General features: G+C 28.2%; 3 protein-coding genes and 1 long non-coding RNA gene across 5 annotated transcripts; 3 read left to right on the top strand and 1 right to left on the bottom strand.

Annotated features, from left to right (window-relative positions):
* The first annotated feature begins 245 nt into the window (after positions 1-245).
* On the top strand, positions 246-1,432 carry LOC108824635 (uncharacterized). Its single transcript, XM_056993811.1, has 3 exons — positions 246-680; positions 753-940; positions 1,143-1,432. Exons 1-3 carry the CDS (start codon positions 333-335, stop codon positions 1,153-1,155), a joined length of 549 nt encoding a protein of 182 aa, XP_056849791.1. The 5' UTR covers positions 246-332; the 3' UTR covers positions 1,156-1,432.
* Positions 1,433-1,967: 535 nt separating this feature from the next.
* On the top strand, positions 1,968-3,427 carry LOC108826770 (uncharacterized). The gene is made up of 4 exons (XM_018600126.2): positions 1,968-2,407; positions 2,486-2,672; positions 2,949-3,017; positions 3,095-3,427. The coding sequence occupies exons 1-4, from the start codon at positions 2,063-2,065 to the stop codon at positions 3,322-3,324; spliced, it is 831 nt and encodes a 276-aa protein (XP_018455628.1). The 5' UTR covers positions 1,968-2,062; the 3' UTR covers positions 3,325-3,427.
* Positions 3,428-5,275: 1,848 nt separating this feature from the next.
* LOC108826313 (uncharacterized) lies at positions 5,276-6,738 on the top strand. Its single transcript, XM_018599693.2, has 3 exons — positions 5,276-5,745; positions 5,829-6,015; positions 6,285-6,738. Exons 1-3 carry the CDS (start codon positions 5,380-5,382, stop codon positions 6,383-6,385), a joined length of 654 nt encoding a protein of 217 aa, XP_018455195.1. The 5' UTR covers positions 5,276-5,379; the 3' UTR covers positions 6,386-6,738.
* An 11,259-nt stretch (positions 6,739-17,997) lies between these two features.
* LOC108824023 (uncharacterized) lies at positions 17,998-19,929 on the bottom strand. Of its 2 annotated transcripts, none has more exons than XR_001945139.2 (4): positions 19,736-19,929; positions 19,518-19,630; positions 18,495-18,999; positions 17,998-18,318 (listed from the first exon to the last, which is right to left on the bottom strand). It is a non-coding gene; the product is annotated as an uncharacterized LOC108824023 (long non-coding RNA). The 2 variants fall into 2 exon arrangements; XR_001945137.2 differs by having other exon boundaries at positions 18,643-18,999; positions 19,736-19,925.
* Positions 19,930-23,469: the final 3,540 nt, after the last annotated feature.

Below are 23,469 nucleotides of genomic sequence, written 5' to 3'. Positions count from 1 at the left end.
CTATTAATAATATTTTCATTTTATTATTTTTAAGAACAAAAACCAGAAACTAAAAACTAAAATCTAAACCACCAATCAAGTTTTAAAAAAAAAACAAAATCTACTGCAAAACCAAAATCTAAAACCAGAATCTAGAATCTAGAATCTAGAATCTAGAATCTAGAATCTAACAAAACAATCATCACCTTAGTGTTATTTTTTTTAACAAGGGGCCTTTAGTGTTATTAAACGCAAAAAAGAAAAAGAATTGGAGGAGCGAAACCAAGTGTTATTAAAGCTTCTTTTGCAAGTATGTCTTTTAACCCCCACACAAACTTGAGAAACTAGGGTTTATGATGGCTTCCTCAGATTACGAGATCATAACCGACCCGTGGAATCCTAAATGTGTGAGGGCGTGCTGCATGTATTTCCCTGGAAAAGAACTCGAAGATACGGAGCTTCTGTTGGAGAAGATTCGAGGGAAACTTGACGAACGGATTCACAATCACACACTAGCTGACGACTATCGTATCATTAACGACCAGATCGTGAAGTCACAGGGCTTTGATGTTGATTTCTCCAAGCTGCGTTACCTTTTCAATTTCCAGCCTGCGTTTCTCGATGATATCGATACCGATACCGGCAGAGACTTTTTCGGTAGACTCTCTGTGGAAGCCATTGAGATCTACAACAAAACAGAGGTGATGATGATCTCCTGTTTGTCAAAAAAATTTGAATTATGAATTTTGATCTGTGTGTGATTTTGAAATCAGGGGACTGGTTTTGAGTTCGTTGAGGTTGAGAAAGCAAATATTTACTCGAATAGCGGAGAGGTCTTCTTCATCACATTTGTAGCCAAAGATCCTTGGAACCAGACAAAAGTGTTTCAAGCTAAGATCATTCATGTTTTCTGTAGAGAGATTGTACACAGCTTCTGCAGGCTTAAACCCCAATCAACAAGGTATTGTTTTTTTTTTTTGGAATTAGTTGTATTTTCTTTGCTTTGTTATAGTATATTGTTGTGGTCTCGTGGGGAGAATACGAAGACGCTTGTGTAACTTATGTCTTTTTCCTTGCTTAATAAGTTGAAAATCAAGAACTTTTGATTGTTCTTGTTGTTGTGATGACAAATATAGTGATGCGTATTCAACTTGTGTTGGCAGTAACATGTGTTGATGAAGAGTCCTTTGCGAAGGAAGCGTCCATTACAAGAAAAACGAAGAGAAAGCATGGTATAACTAACTAGTTATCTCTTCTTTATGACAAAAAAAACATTATTTCTTTCAAATTCCTAAGTTACACATATATTTCTAATCGTCTGGGTGGTCTCTTATTTCGGTTCAAGGGGTGGGTTGTCTCTTGGTCTCTCTAATTATGTTGTGTAATAACCATTTCTTTTGTTATGAGGTTTGAAGAATAATTATGTAATTTCTGGGGAGGGTTGAAGTTTGAGAATTCCAGTATGATGTATCCCCAGCTAAGATTAAACTTTGTATATATAATTCATTTACGTTTTACACTAGTGAAACCATATTCAAGTGTCCTAAAAAGCCAAGATAAGCATAAAGCGAACTTGCTGAGAGAAAACATATGCACATCACAATGTTGGCTGTCCCCATGCTCTTTGATAGTAAGCTGCCTCCCAAATACTGTGTATAGCGATTTATCTCATCAATCTTCTGCCTACATCATCTCTGGAAAAACAAAACATGAGTCCACATCAGAAGTTACTTGAGAAGGCTCTAGTATACACTGCTCTAAGGTCTTTTGGATGCTCATGCTTTCCTTCTATACGAGATTATACAGCAACTAAGTTTGATCCAAGATCATTGCCTTATGTCTTCTTGGGTTATAATACTCGGTTTAAAGGATATTGGAGACGAATACAATCATCTTCAACAACATGCTTCCACTCCTCTAATTGGACCATGCATGCGACCATATAGATATCATACTTTGTGGGCTTTAGTGTTATTAAACGCAAAAGAAAAAGAACTGGAGGAGCGAAACGAAGTCGTTTAAAAGCTTCTTTTACAAGTATGTCTTTTAACCCCCACACAAACTTGAGAAACTAGGGTTTGTGATGGCTTCCTCAGATCACGAGATCATCACTGACCCGTGGGATCCTAAATGTGTGAGGGCGTGTAGTATGTATATCCCTGGACAAGAGCCCGAGGGTACGAAGCTTCTGCTGGAGAAGATTCGTGGGAAACGTGACAGACGGATCCACAATCACACACAAGCTGAGGAGCAACGTATCATCAACGACCAGATCGTCAAGTCACAGGGCTTTGATGTTGATTTCCTCAAGTTGCGTTACCTTTTCGATTTCCAGCCTGCGTTTCTCGATGATATCGATACCGACACCGGCAGGGACTTTTTCGGTAGACTCTCTGCGGAAGCCATTGAGATCTACAACAAAACAGAGGTGATGGTGATCTCCTGTTTACTCGATTTTTTTTTAGAATTTTGATTTTGATCTGTGTGTTTTTTTTTTTTAAATCAGGGGACTGATTTTGAGTTCGTTGAAGTTGAGAAAGCAAATATTTACTCCAACAGCGGAGAGGTCTACTTCATCACGTTTGTAGCCAAAGATCCGCTTGACCAGACAAAAGTGTTTCAAGCTAAGGTCATTCATGTTTTCTGTAGAGAGATTGTACACAGCTTCTGCAGGCTTAAACCCAATCAACAAGGTATTGTTTTTTTCTTGGAAATTAGTTGGATTTTCTTTACTTTGTTGAGTAGATATCATCAGAAATCTTATTGTTGTGGTCCTTTGGAAATACAAAGAAGCTTGTGTACCTTATGTTCGTTGTCCTGGCCTTAAGTAGAAATTATAGACAATTAGTTTTTTTTTTGTCACGATAAGACAATTAGTTTTAATGTTCACTTTGCAAGTTCTATTTTTTTTTATTGTTCTTGATGTTGTGATAAAGAAACATAATTGTGTATTCAAATTGTGTTGGCAGTAACATGTGATGATGAAGAGTCTATTGCAAAGAAAGCGCCCATTACAAGTAAAAAGAAGAGAAAGCATGGTATAGCTCTTTTCAATTTCTAAATTACATATTTATTTCTACTAGTTTGTTGATTTTGGTATTTTGACTTCTACCAGGGTTGAAAATTAAACGAAGGTTTATTCATTCAGACCCACAAGTTGATGATTTGGTCCTCGGTGATACGCTAGCAGCCCAGCCCAAGAGCAAAGAACATCCGTCATCAACAGCTACTTATGAAAACAGAGCACAAGGAGATGAGAAGGAGCAAAGGACGTTTAGTGAGCTTACGAATCGGTTCTCTGCCCTTGCTTCATTTGATTTATCAAGGATGATTCCATCTTTGTAGTTCACCTTGGTTTTAAACTTTTAGCCTGAATGCATCTGTATTACAATTTAAAATCAAGACAATATGTTCACTTTGCAATTTTTAGTTTAGAAGTGTTCTTATAGTTGTAACGAGTAATATAATAATGCGTTCAATTTGTTTTGCCTGTAACATGTGATGATGAGAGTCCTTCGCAAAGAAAGCGTCCATTTCAAGAAAAAAGAAAAGAAAACATGGTATAGCTAACTAGTATCTCTTCATTGTGACAAAAGAGTATTTCTTTTCAATTTCTAAGTTGCACATATTTCTTCTAGAACTCGTTTGTTGATTTTGGTCTTTGATTTTCCACCAAGGTTGAAAATTAAATCCGGGTGCATTAATTCAAACCCACAAGTAAGCAGCCCAGCTCAAGAGAAAAGAGCAACGGTCATCAACAGCTACTTATGAAAATATAGCAGAAGGAGATGAGAGCAAAGGACGATGAGTGAGCTTGCAAATCGCTTCTCTGCCCTTGCATGATTTGACTTATCAGGATGATGCCATCTATATAGTGCAACTTGGGTTTTAGCTTTTTTTTTTGAGAAAGAACTTGGGTTTTAGCTTTTCATATAAGTATGTAATCAATGGCGATCCCAAAAACTCTAGAGAGTTAAAAGAAATTAAGAAGTTGAAGAGTGAATCTACAAAGAAATCAACATTTGATGATGAAGATTCCATTGCGAATAACTCGTCCACTACAAAAAGGAAAAAAAATCCATGATGCTCTCCACTACATTTTTCTATTCGATTCAATATGTATTCTTTTGGATATCTGATGTTCCGAATCTCTGTAAAAATCCATATTTTTACCGATCAGATCCAAAACAATACAAATATTAAAAAAATTAAAAAGATTGATGTAAAATATTTCATTACGAAATTTAAAATGTAACATATTTTTCAAAAGTTGAATAACAAATAGCTAATTTAGTGAATAAAATATTATAAAATTTATGTAGATATATATATATATATATAGTGGAACATGTCGATATCCGTTTTTAAAAGCAATACTCTCTCTATTTTTTAACATAAGTAGTTTTAGATAAAAGCATCGATATTAAGAAATTTCCTACTTTAAAAAACTACACCAATCATTAAAAACATGTATGATTTTATTGGTTATACAATATTTAATAATTACCAAAGTTGCATTGAAATATAAAAAAAAAAACTTAAATTCTGAAAAAAAAAATTCTAAACTATTTATAATATAAAACACATGAATTAGTATTTGTTATTTGTTTCGTTTTTGATAGATATTGAATTTTGATACTCTCACTTTTCAATATAAATGATGTTCTATATTTTGTTTCAATTTACATAAAGTTTTGAGGTTTTAAAGTTGACAATAACAAATGCAAAGTTGGTGTTGGTGATTGGAGAAAAAGATTTTTGTTATATATTAAGACTTGAGAAAATTTAGAATCAAAATATTTTTTTGTGTGTTGATTTTAGTTATTTTAAAACATATTCCACATGTCAGCATTTGATTCGCCAGGTGTCTTACACTTTAGTATATAAAAAATATTTAGTTTAAGATTTTATTTAATTAATATTGTTATAATATGTTTTTTGTATGTTCTAGCTATTTGTAAAAATATTATGGATCTATATTAATTATAAAAAATATAAGGATTATAGAATAAATTACAAACAATTTTGAAATAAAGTTTGAAATTTTAATTTTGGAAAAAAACACTTTAAAGCTTCAAAAATAATTTTTTGGTTTTATAATATTTGATGTTTTTCCTAAATACTTTTTAATCTTTGTAATATTTAATATTTGATTATACAACTAATACAAAAAAACAAGTACACACACAAAACGAGAAACTATAAGAAAGAGGAGGACTAAAAGAAAAATAACAATAAATATGGGCACAATCGAATAAAGATCTGATACTTTGTGGGCTTAAGCGCTCTAAACTGAAAGATGCGAACAAATATGTAAATACTTCCCTTCCCGACAAAAGTAAAAATCATTCGTCTTTTACCACCCCCCACACACACAAACTTGAGAAACTAGGGTTTGTGATGGCTTCATCAAGCACAATCGATTACGAGATCATCACTGACCCGTGGGATCCTAAATGCGTGAGCGCTTGCACAATGTACTTCCCTGGAAAAGAGCCCGAAGATACGGAGCTTCTCTTGGAGAAGATTCGAGGGAAACTTGACGAACGGATTCACAATCACACACTAGCGGAGGAGTATCGTATCATGAACGACCAGATCGTGAAGTCACAGGGCTTTGATGTCGATTTCTCCAAGCTGCGTTACCTTTTCGATTTTCAGCCTGCGTTTCTCGATGAAGTCTATCCACTCGGCAAACCAGATACCGGTAGGGTCTACTTTGGTAGACTGGCTGCAGAAGCCGTTGAGATTTACAACAAAAGAGAGGTGATGATGGTTTACTTTTTTTAGTCAGTGTTGTCAAGAATTGTGAAAATTTTTTATTTGGTTTGTGTTTTGATTAAAATCAGGGGACTAGTTTTGAGTTAGTTGAGGTTGAGAAAACAAATATTTACTTGAACAGCGGAAAGTTCTACTTCATCACATTTGTAGCCAAAGATTCCTGGAACCAGACAAAATTGTTTCAAGCTAAGGTCATCCATGTTTTCTGTAGAGAGATTGTACACAGCTTCTGCAGGCTTAAACCCAATCAACAAGGTATTATTTTCTTGGAATTAGTTGGATTTTCTTTACTAAGTAAAATTCTTCACTTTGTTAAGTAGACATCATCTGAAATCATATTGTTGTAGTAGTCCTGTGTAGAGGAAGCTTGTGTTATTTCATTATCCTTGCCTTAGTAAAAAATCAAGGCAATCAGTTTAAAATGTTCACTTTGCAAGTTGTACTTTTAGTGTAGAAAGGACCATTGATTGTTCTTGTTGTTGTAATGAGGAATATAGTGATGCCTATTCAACTTGTGTTGGCAGTAACTTGTGTTGATGAAGAGTCCTTTGCAAAGAAAGCGCCCATTTCAAAGGAAGCGTCCATTACAAGAAAAAAGAAAAGAAAGCATAGTATAACTAACTAGTTATCTCTTCCTTTATGAATAAACGGTATTTCTTTTCACTTTCTACAAGACACTATATTTCTACTCGTTTGGGGGTCTCTTATTTCGGTTCAAGGGGTGGCTGGTCTCTTGGTATCTATAGTTGTGGTGTAAGAGCATCTGCAGTGGGAAAATATCTCATTAGATTTCTGAGAAGAAAAAAATAGTAAAAATAAAGAAAAGGTGGAGAGAGGGAAGAAAAAGAAGGGAAAAGGTTACGGTCGATTCTTTTTACATCTCTCATGGAGAAACTTTCAGTCCATATGTCACATATTTAGTGGCCAACATTGTTTTGTTCTATACTATTATTTGCGAAGTGATTTTTCGCAACGGAGTTTTCACTTTAAAAGTTAGAGTGGTTAATATCGATACTACTCTTAATGAACAAAATATATAAGTAAGCTAAAAAAACTAATTTAATTGATTAGATAATTGATTAAAATTAATAATAGTAAGATTTATCCAAAATCTAAAAATATTTTAAAATATAAATATAATTCTTTATGTATGTTGTGTTGTTATCTGATTTTTTTTTAAAATATAAATTTGAAAACATAAAGTATATAACTAAATATTAATCTAATAAAATTCTTAATTTTATATAACTGAAAAGAGAATATTAAGTGACTTTAAGATTTATTTCTATATAATACATATGTGTACAAAGAAATTTTCAAAAAAATATAATTAATATGTAAGAATTTTCAAATGAAATAAAATAATAATTTATTATCATAGTCTTTTAATTAATAACACATATTGAGTAATTAAAAAATATTTAGTAACTATGATTTAATGTAATAAAACTCAAACATAAAAACGAATCTAAGCTTTATGAAATCAGATAACTCATTAAAACTGATATAATAAAAAAAATTAAAAAAAAAAGATAATTCATATACATATTTTGTTATTATCAAGAATACCTTTAATAAAGATTAAACAATTATTTCTATATATATATTATCATCTAAAAGAATATATTTTAATCATAAATAAAATTAGTTGCAAAAATATATAGTTAAAAATATTTCTAATATATATATGAAACCTTTCAAGAAATTAACGCAATAATGAATATATATTCTGATAAATAAATTTCATATATAAATAATTTGATATTCTGTAAAAATGCTTAAAGACAATGTTTTGAAAATCGGACCGGATACTGACTCGGTAAAACTACTGGTTGACTGGTTAGACCGGTTCAACCGGTCGAACCGGGTTTTTTATTTATATAAAAATATATATTATATATATTTATACTATATAAATTTTACTTCTACATATAATACTTTCTCTATTTTTTTTATTAACTCAAAATAAACAACAAACATAAATCTGATTACTATATAAACTAAATATTAAAAAAAAAACAAATGATTTACAGCTAAAACAATCATATTTATTTATTTTTACAACTAACATTTCAAATTTTAAGAGTATGGTAAAATAAAATTAGTATATGAGACTCAAAAATATATTTTTCACATTTTTTCTTAGAAAAATAAAAAATCAACTAAATAGTGATAGTTGAACACTAATTATAAAATATTAAAATTTAGATAGTAATAATTAAAAACACTTAACTATATGTTAATTTTTAAGAACCGGGTTTTAAAGTTAAACCGGATCACCGGTTTTACCGGGTTTCAGCCGGTTTTACTGGTTTTTATCAAATCCGGGTTTTAAACCAAACCGGACTCGGCTTCTTTAGCGAGTCACGGTCGGACCGGTTCGACCGGCCGGTCCGATCCGGTTTTCAAAACACTGCTTAAAGATCAAAAACAATAACTTATCATGATATTTAATTAGTAATTGTAAAATGATTAAATCCGCTTGAGCGGGCATAACTTATCTAGGTGTGTTACACGCATATACAGGCACAATTCTCTTATGAATATTTATTAGTTTATATATTTTATTAAAATTTATATGCTTATTATTTTATTAAATTTTTGAAAACAATAACATATTAAAAATATTTTTGATTTTTAAATCTTATACTTTTGTAATCACTTTTGTATACCTGTTTTTACTTATATTTTGTTCATATTTTCCATTTTTTCCATTATTTATATTTTCCATTACATATATTTTCTCATCTATACTATTTAAACATAAAAAAAAATTTACTTAGAAAAGGTAATAGTTGGATCAATATATTTATTGTTAGAGAGTGTTTATGGAGTTCTTCTTAGTCCGTATGTTTGGGTGCTCATTTCCAAAATCACCCTCATAGCCATTTCTACGCTTTCTGGAGTCGTCGCACTTGTTTGCTCCCTTCTCATGGTGGAATCCTTACACAACACTGTGGACATTTCTAGGTGATTTTCCCGTGCACACAAACATTTATGAAATAACTAAATTATAAAATTAATAAATATTTTTTTTTGTTTATAAGTATTAAGTGTCTTTGTAATTTATATGTATAATTAATAAATTAAAACGGTATTAAAAATCATTATGTTACCATCTTAATTAGATATGTGATTTAAATTTAATACTTATATTAATTCAAATATTTATTTTTGGTTGAGTTACTTCTATTCTTTTAAATTGAGCAACGATTTTTGTTATTTTCTTAATTATATTAAAGTTGAATTATTTTATTTTTTTAACTTCAAGTAGTTCAGTTCACCCTCTTATATTTGCACATATATTTTGTAAAGTTTTGTATATCTGATATATGTTGTTTCAGAAAAAATGGAAAAAGATATTAAATCAAAGTTGCATTAGTTAACATAACTTGTAATATTTTAAAATTCATGCACATTTATGAATATATAAATAATTAAATCATAACAATTGTTTGATATGATTCTTCATTTGAAGGAGCTTTTCATGTTGTTTGATATGATGCGATTATTCTATGTGTTAGTAATGAGTAAGAGTTTGACATTTGAAGGAGCTTTTCTTGTTCGAGTATGTGACAATGGGGGACAAACCATTAGACAAAAAAAATATGTTAATAGTCATGGGAACTCTTTAAATAGTTTAAATTTCTGTATTTTTTTAAAAGGTTTAGGACAATGTACATACTAACCAAATAACGAAGTTGTATGATTTTTATTATGGTCACACCAAAGTTAGATGAGTAATGGCATTTTAGGTAATTGATCTAGTGAAAGAAGGGTATTTTATTTAAAGCTATGAAAAGTGCTCTAAGGATGACACCTAAATAATGGCATTTTGGTTAATCACACATGAGGGTAAGCTTATTTAATAATAGTGCTTATCAAATAATATAAAAGGGATAACAAAATTGTTGGTCCATTATCTCCTGAATAGAATGCTATAAGCTTCTTAATTATATTTTTTTCAATATATATGTTTATAGCATAATCTATCTTATTAAAGCTGAAGTACAATTTCGGTGTGTTTGGATACTTGGATAAGAGTATTAAAAAAATTGGTTGTGTTTGGAAACATTGATTGTAGTCTTTTAAAAAAAAAATTGTTTGGAAACAAAGATAGTAGTATTAAATAGAAAAAGTAATGGGCTTAAGTTATTAAGTCCATTATAAAAGAATGTTTTCAATATATATAAGAAAAATACAATACAAAGCCCAATTTGAAATACCAACTCAAATTATGGTTTTTATATTTCATATTAAGTTTTTAAAATATAATATATGTAATTATTTATATGATGATACATATTAAATACTATTAATTATATGATAACTTATATGATGGTACATATAAAATACGATTAATTATATGATGAAGTTATACGATATATAATAATGACTAAGGATGGGTTTTCAGACATCCATACGGGTTTGGTTCTGATCGGTTTGCGTTTCGGGTTTTCGAGGTCAAAGTTTCAGTCCTATTAGGATGTTTCTAAATTTTTGTTTGAGTTTGATTCGGATCTTTGCGGGTTTGGTTTGGGTTTGGATAACCTATTTAAATTATTTTTAAAGTTTTAAATCACTATATATTTAAAATTTCTCAAAATATATAAATAAAGTAATATATTACCTATAAATTTAAATAATATATGTCAGAATACCTAAGCTTAACATATCAATTGGTTTGATTTAAAAATTTGGATACGAAATCAATAATTATTTTAAGTATTTTTGGTGATTTGAGTATACTTTAACTATTTCAGATATTTGTTTTGACTATCTATATATATTTTCAAGTATTTTAAACCAATTTAAAAGTATCATTCTTGATGTTTTATATACATTAAATATAAAAAAATTAATATATAAGTATATAAATCTATTTTTAGATAAATTCAGGTACACGAATACTTCGGTTCGGATCCGATTCGGTTCTCTAACTAACAAAATTTTGAATAATTCGAATATTTAATCAATTTATGTTCAAGTTTGGTACTATATTTACGGATTGGTATCAGTTCTGTTCTTCGGATTCATTTTGTCAAACCCTAATAATTACATGGAAAACAAATATCATCATATTTTTTAAAATATACATCCTCGGAGGTGCGGAGATCAAACTCTATAATTATTTATTTTAACAACAAGCCAAATAAATATGTTGATTGAAAAGCGAATAAAACAAAACTAGAGAAATACATAGTTTATCAGAGATATTCTATGTGTCGAATTTATTATAATTTTTTTTTATTAAAATAAATAAATTCAATAATTACAAACAAATAATATATTTTATAAAAGTGAAAATAATACCCGCGTTTTCGAAGCGCGGGTCAAAATCTAGTACTCTATTAAGCAAATATCAAATCATTTGTTCAACTTTCTATGAACATCTACACAAAACTTATGAAAGAAAATAAGTTTTAATATTTAAATCAAATTTTAAAACAATCATAAGAAGTCAAAACTTTTGATATAAAATGTAAAACATCATTCACATAAAAATTAAGAAATAAATTTGAAAGTTTAATGAAATCTTAATGATTTAAATAAAAATTCAAACAACTCAAAGATCTTACAAAAATCTAAACTAGGTTGAATAATAATGCAAGTAATCAAGCTATATATATTGTATTTTTACATTTAAATATTTAGAGTGTGATTACATCTAAGATGATATTCATCTAACTATAATGATAATATGATATCATGCATTTGTAAAAGAGTTTATCTTGAATGCAATAATACGTCAATGCAAAATAAACATAAAATTATATGCAACTTGAACCAAAACTAATAATAACTCATTGAAATGTCAATTTACATTGTTGATATGATCTTAATTTTTTAGCAATTCAATGTCTAATATGAAAACAATAACATATAGTCTATTTACTATTTTTTCATGACCAACATTTTTAATATGAATCAACATCCGTAATTCATGTCAAATAATAACAACAATATATCATTTTCTAACTGTTTCTTCAAGATCAACTTCTTCAATTCAAGTCAAATAAGTGAAACTTTCTACATTGTACCAATTACTTTTATAACTTTAAATGATGTGTACTTGTATTACTTGTTTATATAATCAATATATATCTAGAAAAGATTATGTATATACAGAGTTCTTATTTAAGTCTTTAACATCTCATTTGGTCTTATTTTTATTGATGTCATCATAAAAATGTTGATTCGATAGCGAATTATCTAAGTTAAAGATGATTTTCACTCTTGCTTCTAAGGATTTGTTGGTTTTACGAACCAATCACATATCTTTTATTATAGTAACAAATTATTAAAAGCAAGTTGTAACATAATAAATGTGGATTTAAATCTGGTCATTATCGAAGAGAAACATTCCAAAATATAAGGAGAAATAAACAATTTTCTTTTTGAATCAAACATTCCATGTACTAAAAATACATATATGTATATGTTGAAATGTGATATCAAAAAAGTATAACTTTATTTCCTTAGTCAATGATCTTCTTTACAACAATTTCAATCTTTCTCAAATCTTTCGTTTTGACATTCAACATATCAACATGTCCAGCTTATTTTTGCTAACCCTTCATCTCCTTAAGTAGTACTCCAGAAATTTTGTATAATCCAATAATATTCATCATTCAAACTGTCATATTTGATCAACATGATGAGTAGAACCACATGGTCACTTTTAGCTTTTAGATGTTTTAGGTCCATAGTAAATCTCCTAAAATTTACACACACCTGGAAACATAATTAATGTAAGGGTTAAACATATTGATATGATTATTGATTAAACAATACACAATTTACATTTCCGCGATGATCCCTTATTTCATCTGTAGCTTCTATGCTCACTATTACTGGAGCAATATTCACCAATTTGATCAAATCTTCTTCGATGACTTTTGTAATCATAACTAGTTCATCAATCTTCAAAACATGTACTTCTTTTCTATTGCAAAAATATAATTTAATATATATATATATATATATATATATATATATATCTTACCATGATCTTTTCAGCACATGGATTCTTTTTGTTATCATTTTCACACTTTCATGGTCTTCTTCTAGAACTACACCTTTGTTCTTCAAGAATGATATTATTTCTTCATAGTTCCTTGGGCAATTTTTTTGTTGATGCTATTATAGAAGTGTTTATTTGATTGTGAAATATTCAAATTAAACTTGATTTTGACACTTGATTTTAGAGATTTGTTGAAGATGTGAAACCAACATGTATCTTTAAAAATAGTAAAAAGTACTAAAACATTTGGATGTATATGATTAATATATTTCATTATAATTATATACACATACATTATGTATAATCATATCTTTTCATCATCTTCACTTCAAGTCAAATAGCTGAAACAATCTACATTGTAGCAATGATCTTTATAACATAAAATGATTTGTACATACATAATTTGCTTATGTAATCAATATATATCTAGAAAATATTATTTATGTACAACTTGTGTACTAACTATGAAATAAATTAAAAGTTCTCTTTCTTTAATTATTTAACAACTCAATTGGCTTTCTTTTTGATGATGTCATCATAAAGGTGTTGATTTAATAACCAATTATCTATGTTGAACATAATTTCACCTTTGCTTCTATGGATTTGTTGGTTCAATTAACCTAACATGTATCTTTTAAAACAATAACAAATTATTAAAAAGCATTTTGTAACATAATTAATGTAGATTTAATGTGGTCATTGTCGACGAGAAACATTTCAAAATATGAAGAGAAAAAATAAATAATTTTAGAATGCAATAATATGTATTAAAATTACATATGTTTGTTGTCCAAAAAAAAGAAAAATTACATGTTTTTATATGTTTAAATGTTCAATAAAATAATACAAGTATAATTGTATTTCCTTAGTCAATGACCTTCTTAACAACACTTCCAAACTTTTTCCAATCTTTTGTTTTGGCATTCAACACAGTCATGTCTAAATTATTTTTGCAAAACATCAATCTCACCAAGTAGTGCTCCACAAATTATCTATGATCTAATAATGTTTACCATTCAAACTGTCATAGCCACATTTATTTATTTTTAGTGATTTTAGATTCATATTAAATCCCCTAAAATTTACACACACAAAAAACATAATTAATATTAATGCTTAAACATATAGATTGAATTATTGATTAAACGATGCATAACTTATAGAAGTGCTTACATGACAGTGAAATATCCAAATCAAACTTAATTTTCACTATTGTTTTTAGAGATTTGTTGGTTATGTGAACCAAACATGTATCTTTAAAAATAGTAACAAAGAATTAAAATATTTGGATGTATATGATCTATATGCTTCATTATAATTATACACACATACATTATGTGCATGTTTTTATGTATGAAATTAACAATACATGTCCAAATTTCCTTGGTCAATGGCATCATTAATAGGATCTTCAGTTTACTCTAATCTTTACAGTAAAATTTAGCACCTATAACATCTAAAATATATATACTCATATAAATGAAAATATATTATTAAATTAAAAAATTTTAGAAATATGAAAATATAATACATAACAGAAAATATAATTATATGAAATGGAATACTTACAGGGGATAATTTGGATTATAGCTTGTCAAACGATGTGATATAAATGAAATGTCTGTTAACAAGAATATAAATTTCCAGAGATCCTTGTTTAAAACAGTGTGAGAATTTCACCATGAAATTTATAAGAACATTTATCACTTTGAATTTTTGTGTCTCTCTTTCTGACTTTTTGTATTTGCCTCTACCATAGTGTCGATTATCATCTTCCACGATCTAGTTTAAACAAAAAAAATTAAACATGAACTTTGAGTATAAAAGATAAGAATATAAAATCAATTTCTGGATAAAAAATCTAAGAATGAACATAATGAAACAAATCATAAGTAGGTTTTCTCGAAACCCTTTAAACATGAATGTTGAATTCAAAAGAGAAGAAAACTCAAATCATTTTCTCCGTGAGAATCCGAAAAAACAAACTAACATAATAAAGCATAAGTAAATTTTCTCGAAACCCTTTTATTCTAGCTATGCTTAATACCTTAAAAAAAAGTTTATGCCTCATGCCCTTCTCACATAACAAATTTTAGGAACCTCGACATTTATTTTTTATTTTACTCAGATAGTTAACCAAATATATTTTTCTCTATATTTACAGTAATAAGATACTTAATAATTATTATTTAAATTATATTTAATTTGTTTTATTTTCCATCAGATTTTCTTCATGATATTTTATATTTTAATTTCATTTTCTATCCTAATTTTATTATACTAGGTGTTTACTGCACCATGTGCATTAATAAAATTTTTAAATTTATATTGTATTTAATAATAATAATTTTTGTTAATATATTAATTATTATTGTTATTATCTTCTTACCAATATATATATATATTGATTTAGTTTTACATAAATTCAGATAAAAAAGATTTATTTAAAACTTTTATTTACTCAGAGATATGAATAATAATTTAAATTATAGTTTTAGTTTGATTTTTATCTATTTTTAGCTAAAATATATTAAATCAACTTGTATAGTTTTATACAAAATCATGTATAATTTGATAGAAAAATCAACTTGTAAGTAGCATACATTAATGTGTCTAACTATGTAAAATTTATGCTACTGATTAAAATTCTCAGAATAAATTTGTAAGTAGCATAAATTATTGTGCATAAATATGCTCAGAATTTTACACTTCAAATTAGTTTCATCAAAATTTACTACAGTATAACCTCTTTAAATTAATAATTTATAAATTAATATCTCTATAAATTAATATAATTTTATAGTTCCAAATTGAGTTTTTGGTTCAATTAGTATCTCCATAAATTAATAATCTCTATAAATTAATAAAAAATTATATTTTGATGTAGTCACAACATTATTAATTTATAGAGGTTTACTGTATTACTTTTGTAGATAAATAATAGTCATGTATATTAAATCAACTTGCACAAAATTTTTTGATTATTGAAAAGTAAAACTAAATACTATTTCTAAATTTTGTGGATATCAAAAAGAAAACTTATTGTATTAGGATAAATTTTATATAATTAAAAAAAAAACAGTTGCATAAAATTTCGAAAAACTTTTTTTAGTATATGATTATTAAAATAGAATCAAATAATATTTTGAACTACGGGCGGGGTATACTTTACTTGTGTGTAGATATTGTAAACCTTTATCAGTATTGTTATTATGAAAATAGTTTTGTATCCTTCATATGTAGTGTGCCTTAATGTCCCTTGCTAAATATTTTAAAATTAAATTGTTGTATCAGTAGAACGACGTTAAGAAAAACTATAAAAATATTTATGTTGAAATTCCATTACATTTGTTGGTTTGGCACTGCCTTATTGATCTTCTTATTCTTTATTATGTTTTCTTTTTAAAAAAAAATTATCGACATGACTGGAACGATTTTTTTGTTTTTTAATTTCTTATGCCGGATCTCTCTTTAACTATCTCTTTTTTCTTGTGTTTCTGATTCATCGGATGATCCATTAAGTTGCAACATCCTCTATTATACAAACTTTTAGTAGTTTCACACTTTTAATAATCTTCACCTATCCCAACTTTAACCAAAAATCAACCCCCCCCCCTTTTTTATCTTTTTCTACACCGAAGAACTCCTTCGTTAACATCTAAGTTTCTCCTTGAACTGAATCTCCTTCCTACTGTTTGTCTGAACAGAACCCAAGAACTTCTCAGTTCCAATAAACTCTTGTTTGTTTCTGTTGTGATGACAATCTAATCGACTCGATCAAGATTCTGTTGTCGTATCTTTAGATGTTCAATTTACTGGATTGTCAAAAAATAATTCGATCCCATGCGCTTCTACTTTCATTTACTGGATTGTCAAAAACAACAGAATTAATAAAACATATTTGATATTGTATTTTTGTTAAACTGTTGACAAATATTTTTTTTTTCATTTTTAATATACGTCGATCGACGTAAAAAGTAGTGAAAACTAATGTTACTTATTATCTTTCTTTGCATGTCCTTACGGATTTTGTTCACGTCTTCTTCATTTTTTTTTGTAAAACATACGTCGATACTCTATACATTTTAATAATAAGTAACATTAGCTTTCATTACTTTTTACAATAGCTTTGATTATTTATTTTGTTTTTTAATAAATCGTATACTTTTTCACTATTAATATAATTCAAAATGTGATTATCTTATTTTGTTGTAGTTTCCCAACTTCACTTACATAAGAAATTCAATAAATATTTTAAAATTATAGTCGATTAGATTTAACACGAAAGACATAAATCATTCATCTTTTACATTTTTTACTTCTTTATGCGGCATCTGAAATCGTACGTATCTCCGGTATGTTAAACGTATTAGTACATTGGAGTGCTGCTCATAGACATATGTTAATACTTTAGTCAATCAGTTTTTAATTAATTTTATAAATTCTTGAAATAAGGACTTTGTATAAAAATGTCTGAAAATATTTTGTGTGAAATATTATGAAAACATATTGTAATAATTTCATGTTACTGCATGAATATATAAGACTATATATTTTATTTACTTCAAATTATTAACTAACTGAGTTAAATTACTTTTAAGTAATTAATTTACAGAAGATTCTAACATATCTTTGCTATTATTTGAGAATAATGCTTCTGATTTTTCTTGCTTCTTGTAATTATAATTCACTAATACTGTATTATGAATAATTTTGCATAATACTAAACATATAAATTGTAAACGACTAAAAAACTAAAACAGATGTACACAGCTTTGAAGTTTTCTAATATTATTTATTTTTAATTATTTTAATAACGATATTTTAAATGTGGCTATCTAGTATAGATTTTATGTTTTAATAAAATTATAAGATATTTTCAATTGTATTTTTAGAAAATAAACGTGTACCAAAGATATGTAAATCTATTTATTGTGTTGAACTTCAACTTTTGGATCTTCATTGTAAAATAAAAATAAAAAATATAATAGTCTTTTCATGTTTAATGGGTTTTTCCAAAATATGTATTTATCTAAAACAGTGATAGTTATGCTGTAAATATTTTTTATCATAGTTGATTAATTTTTATGAAAATAATAGTTAAATTCACAACTGGTTAAACCATTAAATGTTCTTTGTTTTATTCCTCGCTTTCAATTATTTATAAGATAGTATTAGTATATATATAAGTATATAAATTAAGAAATGGTGGATGAGGAGTAACTGAAAGCAAGACATATAGACTGACATAGTTGTCAAAAAAAAAAAAATAGACGACATAATAATCTACCGCAGGAGTTTCTATAATCATGTTGTTACTTTAGATCTCTACAACTTTGTGCTCTCCATTTGAGTCACCATCTTAAATGAAACCAAAAACCAATGATGTATAAATAAGTAAAAGTCACAAAACCTTTTTGATCTCCTAAATGCATAGTTTATATTGTTTTAATGGCGAGGAAGCCTCTCGTCGATATCCAATGCTTGGTTCTTGTTTATGGCTGTATATCTTCTTCCCCTTAGGACTATTTGACCTGTAAAGAAAAGATTGAAATTAGTAACTACCTTTGATACTGCAGAAAGCAATTTGATGATAAATAAGAGGGAAACCAATCAAAGCTGTGGTCTGTTAGGAGAACAAAAAAGTTTAGAAAGTTTAAGACTTTGAGAAGATTATGTAATGCATTTGCAAATCGCAGAGAACGCGTACCCAACCCGAGCTCAATCAATTGTAGCAACCGGTTTGGTAATCTCATTGTTCTTAAGCATTTCATGAGCCTTGGTTTTCAACAGAGTGAGCTCAATAAAATCTAATATTGAATCCAAAAAAGCTAACAGGAAACATGGTCTATACATACATGCTGATGGTAGACTTTGGTGGACTCAACTCAACATCCCCCAGGAGAATCATAGTTTCTCAACCAAGCGTCCGAATTCATCTGGTTGATATCAGTATCAAACAAAAATCAGATATTAAATTGGAATATCATTACCTCCTGATAAAGGAACCAACCCCATCTAACGCAGTAGAACTTGTTTCACCAGGAACCAAACCCACTCGGGTTATATTGGTTTCAGTAACATTCATTTCTTCAAGAATAGTATAAGCTTCCTCAGAAAAAACAATCCCAAATCCACTGACAGAGAACATGGAGCCTGCCTTGAGGGGATGCCTGAAAGTGGCCAGACATCACGGTGGCTGGTATGAGAATCACCTGAAACACATATAATAGGAAAACATAATCAAAAGACGGCATTGAAACCATCTCCGATAGACTGATAAAATCAGACTGATCATATATCACACATTGAATATGTGAGTAAGACGAAACGATCTTTTTTTTTTTGCACGTTACATTCAGGGAGTACATTCACGACATTCATCAAATGTGCAGAATGGCTAAGCTAAATTATTTAACAGAATCTATAATTTTTAAGAAAAAAAATGTGATCTAACGGAACCTATGAAAAAAAAAATTGTGATCTAAACTCAAGAAGGCGAAAAGCATCTAACCGATAAATTACTCCGACAGTGAAAATGCATGATTGCATGAACAACAAAAAAATTCCCAAAATCATCAAAAGCTGGAAAATGACTCATGAAAAATCTATAAAAGAAACTAAAAACAAAAACTGAAAATTATAATCTGGATTCATAAAGGCGATGTTGCGATAGAAGTTAACCGGCGAGAACTGATTCAATATGAACAAAAGGCAGAGCTGAATTAATAACCTGAGAATCAAGAAGGAGCATGAACATCCCATGAGATCTCAACCACAGCGGACATTCCTAGCCTCCCAGAAATGGAGCATGCGAACTTCAACGGTGGAGGAGGAGCGACCATTCTGCAAATCGGAGAGGAAGACTGAAACATTAACCATAGCATACGATTTATGTTTACTGGGAATTTTAAACGAATGAGAGGATGATTTGAAAGGAAGAAACCATACCTTTTTATATTTGAAATCCACCGCCCTGCATAACTAAAACTCGCATTGAATGTTGATCGTGGATAATCGATTAACGGAGGAGTTAAATGATAATTTCATTACTTGTATCGTTAAAGAGAAGAAGATGAAAGAGCGTATTTTGAAACCCTTATCGCCATTAGTCTGTAGACGCGAAAGAGACAAAGAAGCTAGACCTAGTGCAAAACGACGCGTTTCTTAAAGTATAAGTTTGTGGGCTAGACGGAGAGATGATTTGGCCCAACAAAACACAAAGTCCAAACGATTTGATGAGAAGTTAAATGAAGTGCGTCGTTTTAGAAAAATGGGACACGTGTTGCACTCTCCTCTCCCTAATTAGTGACGTGGCGCTAGGAGAAGAGAGACAACTTTTCTTTATAGTATAAGATTCTGTAAAGTGTTCTAATATTTTTATCATTGTACTATTTATTGTTATGTTTAAATATTCACTTTAATAATGATATATTTTTAAAACCATATTCTAAAAAGTTTACCATAAATATAAGTAAATAATATTAAATGTGATTGTCCATGTCACAATTAGCAATGAGCCATGTCATAATTGTTAATATACCATTACTTTTTTAGTGAAAATGATGATAGAATTTATTTTGTTATTTGCGAAATGATTTTCTGTATTTGAACTTTCACATTAAAAGTTAAAGTGTTCAAAGTCGATGATAACCTTAATAAATCTTTATATATATTTATTATTATATAATTATATATATGATTATTGATAAGTGATAACTATACTAATCAATTAACCAAAAAAATAAAAGAAAAACGTGTTTACAAAAATAAATTCATGTTTATCCTAATGCCCATTGCTTTATTGTCATTTTTACTCAAAAGAAGAAACTAAACCAATGCTAAAATATCCGTTTTATAATATATTATATTATTGGTATGGTGTAATACATCTATACTATTAAAAGAGAAACATTCTGAAAAAATCTACTTATATAAAGTTGTTGTACCCTCATTAATGGCATAACAGTAATTTAGTTAATGGTGTTACATATATTATAAATCAATTCTGTATACGTAATATGATGCGATTCAACTGAATAATATCAAATGTATGGGACCCACTTCTCTTGACTTAATTACGGTTTTAAATGTGAATATTCTTTCTTCCTCTTTTTTTTTTGTTACCAAACTTAGTGTTCGTAATAGAATTAAAAAAAAATGAGTGGCTCAATATTGGTTCTACACGCATTCATATAGTATCCACTCCACATTTATTATGGACAATCTATGGTATTGATCAACACATATTTAGAAAACTGAAATGGAACATAACGAAAACTGAAATGAAGAAACACTTTACCAAACTATCTATATATATATATATATATATATATATATATATATTTATTATGTTAGTTAATCGTTATAAAATTATCTGTGGTGAAATTTTGTTATTTAAGATAAGTTTAACAACTATTAAAACCTTACAAAATATACTATTAAACTAAAAATATTTTTTTTGATGTAAATGTTAAATCTCACGAACTCAACAAATATAATAACTCTTTGAAAATGGATACAAAATATAATGAAAGGACAGGTATGGACATTCCGGTCTTTAAGGGCCTGACTGGTGTAACCGCAGCGGTTGCGGTTGCGGTTGCGGGAGTTTGCGGGTGCGGGTGGTTGCGGTTTTAAGCGTTTTTAGAGATTTGTACGACTGGTATAGCTGTTAGAAATTATTGCGTTTGCGGGACTCTTATGACTGGTAAACTACAAAACGCAACATCTGTTAAATAATAATTTAACAATATTTACATTTTATGTAATTATAAAAATATTAAAAATCATAATAATATGATAAATATAAAATTTTATATTTATAAAATCATATTATTCAATTTTAAAAATTTATAGAAAATATTTTAGTTTTGAATTTTTATAATATAAATTGAAATATAATATGAATACATTTTACAATTTCTATTATTTCAATTGAAATTTTTTATTGGATATTTTTAGTATTATTTTTATTTATTCTGTTTTTAAAGAAAAAAATTTATCCACCCGCAACCGCCCGCAACCGCAAACGTTAGCTGGAACCAGCTTTTGATTTTAAGAGGTTCGGAGCGGTTTGAAGCGATTTGTAGCGTTTTCTGTGATTGTTTCGAAACGCCAACAACCGCTATAAACCGCAAAAGCTGCGTTTACGGGTGGTAGCGGGAAAACCAGTCGGCACCTAAGTCATGTATGGATTGGTTCCTTAGAGGTTTGGATTCTTCTGGTCCTAGACATATGGATCTAATTTAATATTTGAAATTCTTTAGTTCGGATTTGGGTTACTTCTTTTAAGATCTGGACCGGTTCAGATCCATAATTCAAATACTTAAAAATATCTGTAATTTTTGACTAAATAACAGATACCGATCGGTTTATGTGTTTAGGACCCAAAAAAATTAGAAATACTCAAAAAAAATCCGAAACACAGAAAATATTTAATAACAAAATTTTCTAAAATTTTACCTAAAATCTGACCAGAAAAACCAAAAACATACCAAAAGTCTTATCCGAATACGAAAAATATATTTTAAATTTTGAAATTTTACCTAAAACTCAAAACTATAATAAGACAAAACAAATACAAAACTTAAAAGATAAATGTATACCCAAAATACCTAAATATACAGGATAAATATTAAACAATCTGGATATTTTGGGTATCTGAACTGAGACCCGCATGTCAAAAAAATATCCAATAGGTTTTTTACCATAGACCCAAACCTGAACAGAACATGTATTTTCGGATCGATTTTGGTTTAGTTTTTTGGGTTTGAATAAAATACCTAGGCCTAAAAGAAAGTACATATAATTGTACATACAAAATATCAAATAAATTAATTCATAATTAATTTTAAATAGATTTCATTCTTTGATATTATATAACTTTATAACATAATAATACATCATACGATATTATAGAAAATTTGTTTACAATCCCAAAATATCCGCGCTTTCAAAGCGCGGGTCAAAAACTAGTTCATATTATAAACAGTAATTATGTTTTTCACTGTTGACGGAGTTCTCGCCTGAAACATGATAGAAAAGAGATTTTGTGATGTTAGCTATTCTTTAATAATATCAAAACCATAATAACCATCAAAAAATTATTAGTGCTTTAATGTTTGTTTTCATAATGCACGTATCACTAAAAAGATTAATAATTATATATTTTTTATTTATTTTTTATAACCGTAGTGTAATCTCAAAGACTTATACCTATCTTCTTTTAATAAAAATTCAAAATAAATGAAATTGTAAAATAAGTTATATCTTTAGTAATTCAAAACAAAATATCATTATTCCACAAATTATAATATATTGTGTGTAATTTTATATGTGGTTATATCCTCATAGTTTTATAGATTGTAGTAATATTTAAGAAGATAAAAACATGACAAAAATAATAAAAATAGTTGAAAAAATCATTAAAACACACAAAAAGTAACATACCATTGTGATTTTTATATTAATAATATATGTATTATTAGTATTTTATAAAAAAAAAAAAAATGTCCTTATATGCGGATATAACAACTACTGTAGTTGATACATAAACAAAGTTCGAAAAATCAAATTTCAAATAATGTTTTAAGGGATTTTGACTATTTCTTCTAATTTTTTTGTTCTTCGTATATATATATATATTTTTAACTCTGTAGGAGAAAACGTTAAGAGTGGACGTC

This window comes from Raphanus sativus, chromosome 9 (genome assembly GCF_000801105.2).
Source record: "Raphanus sativus cultivar WK10039 chromosome 9, ASM80110v3, whole genome shotgun sequence".
NCBI lineage: Eukaryota > Viridiplantae > Streptophyta > Magnoliopsida > Brassicales > Brassicaceae > Raphanus > Raphanus sativus.
This window is presented reverse-complemented; position numbering and strand designations above follow the sequence as displayed.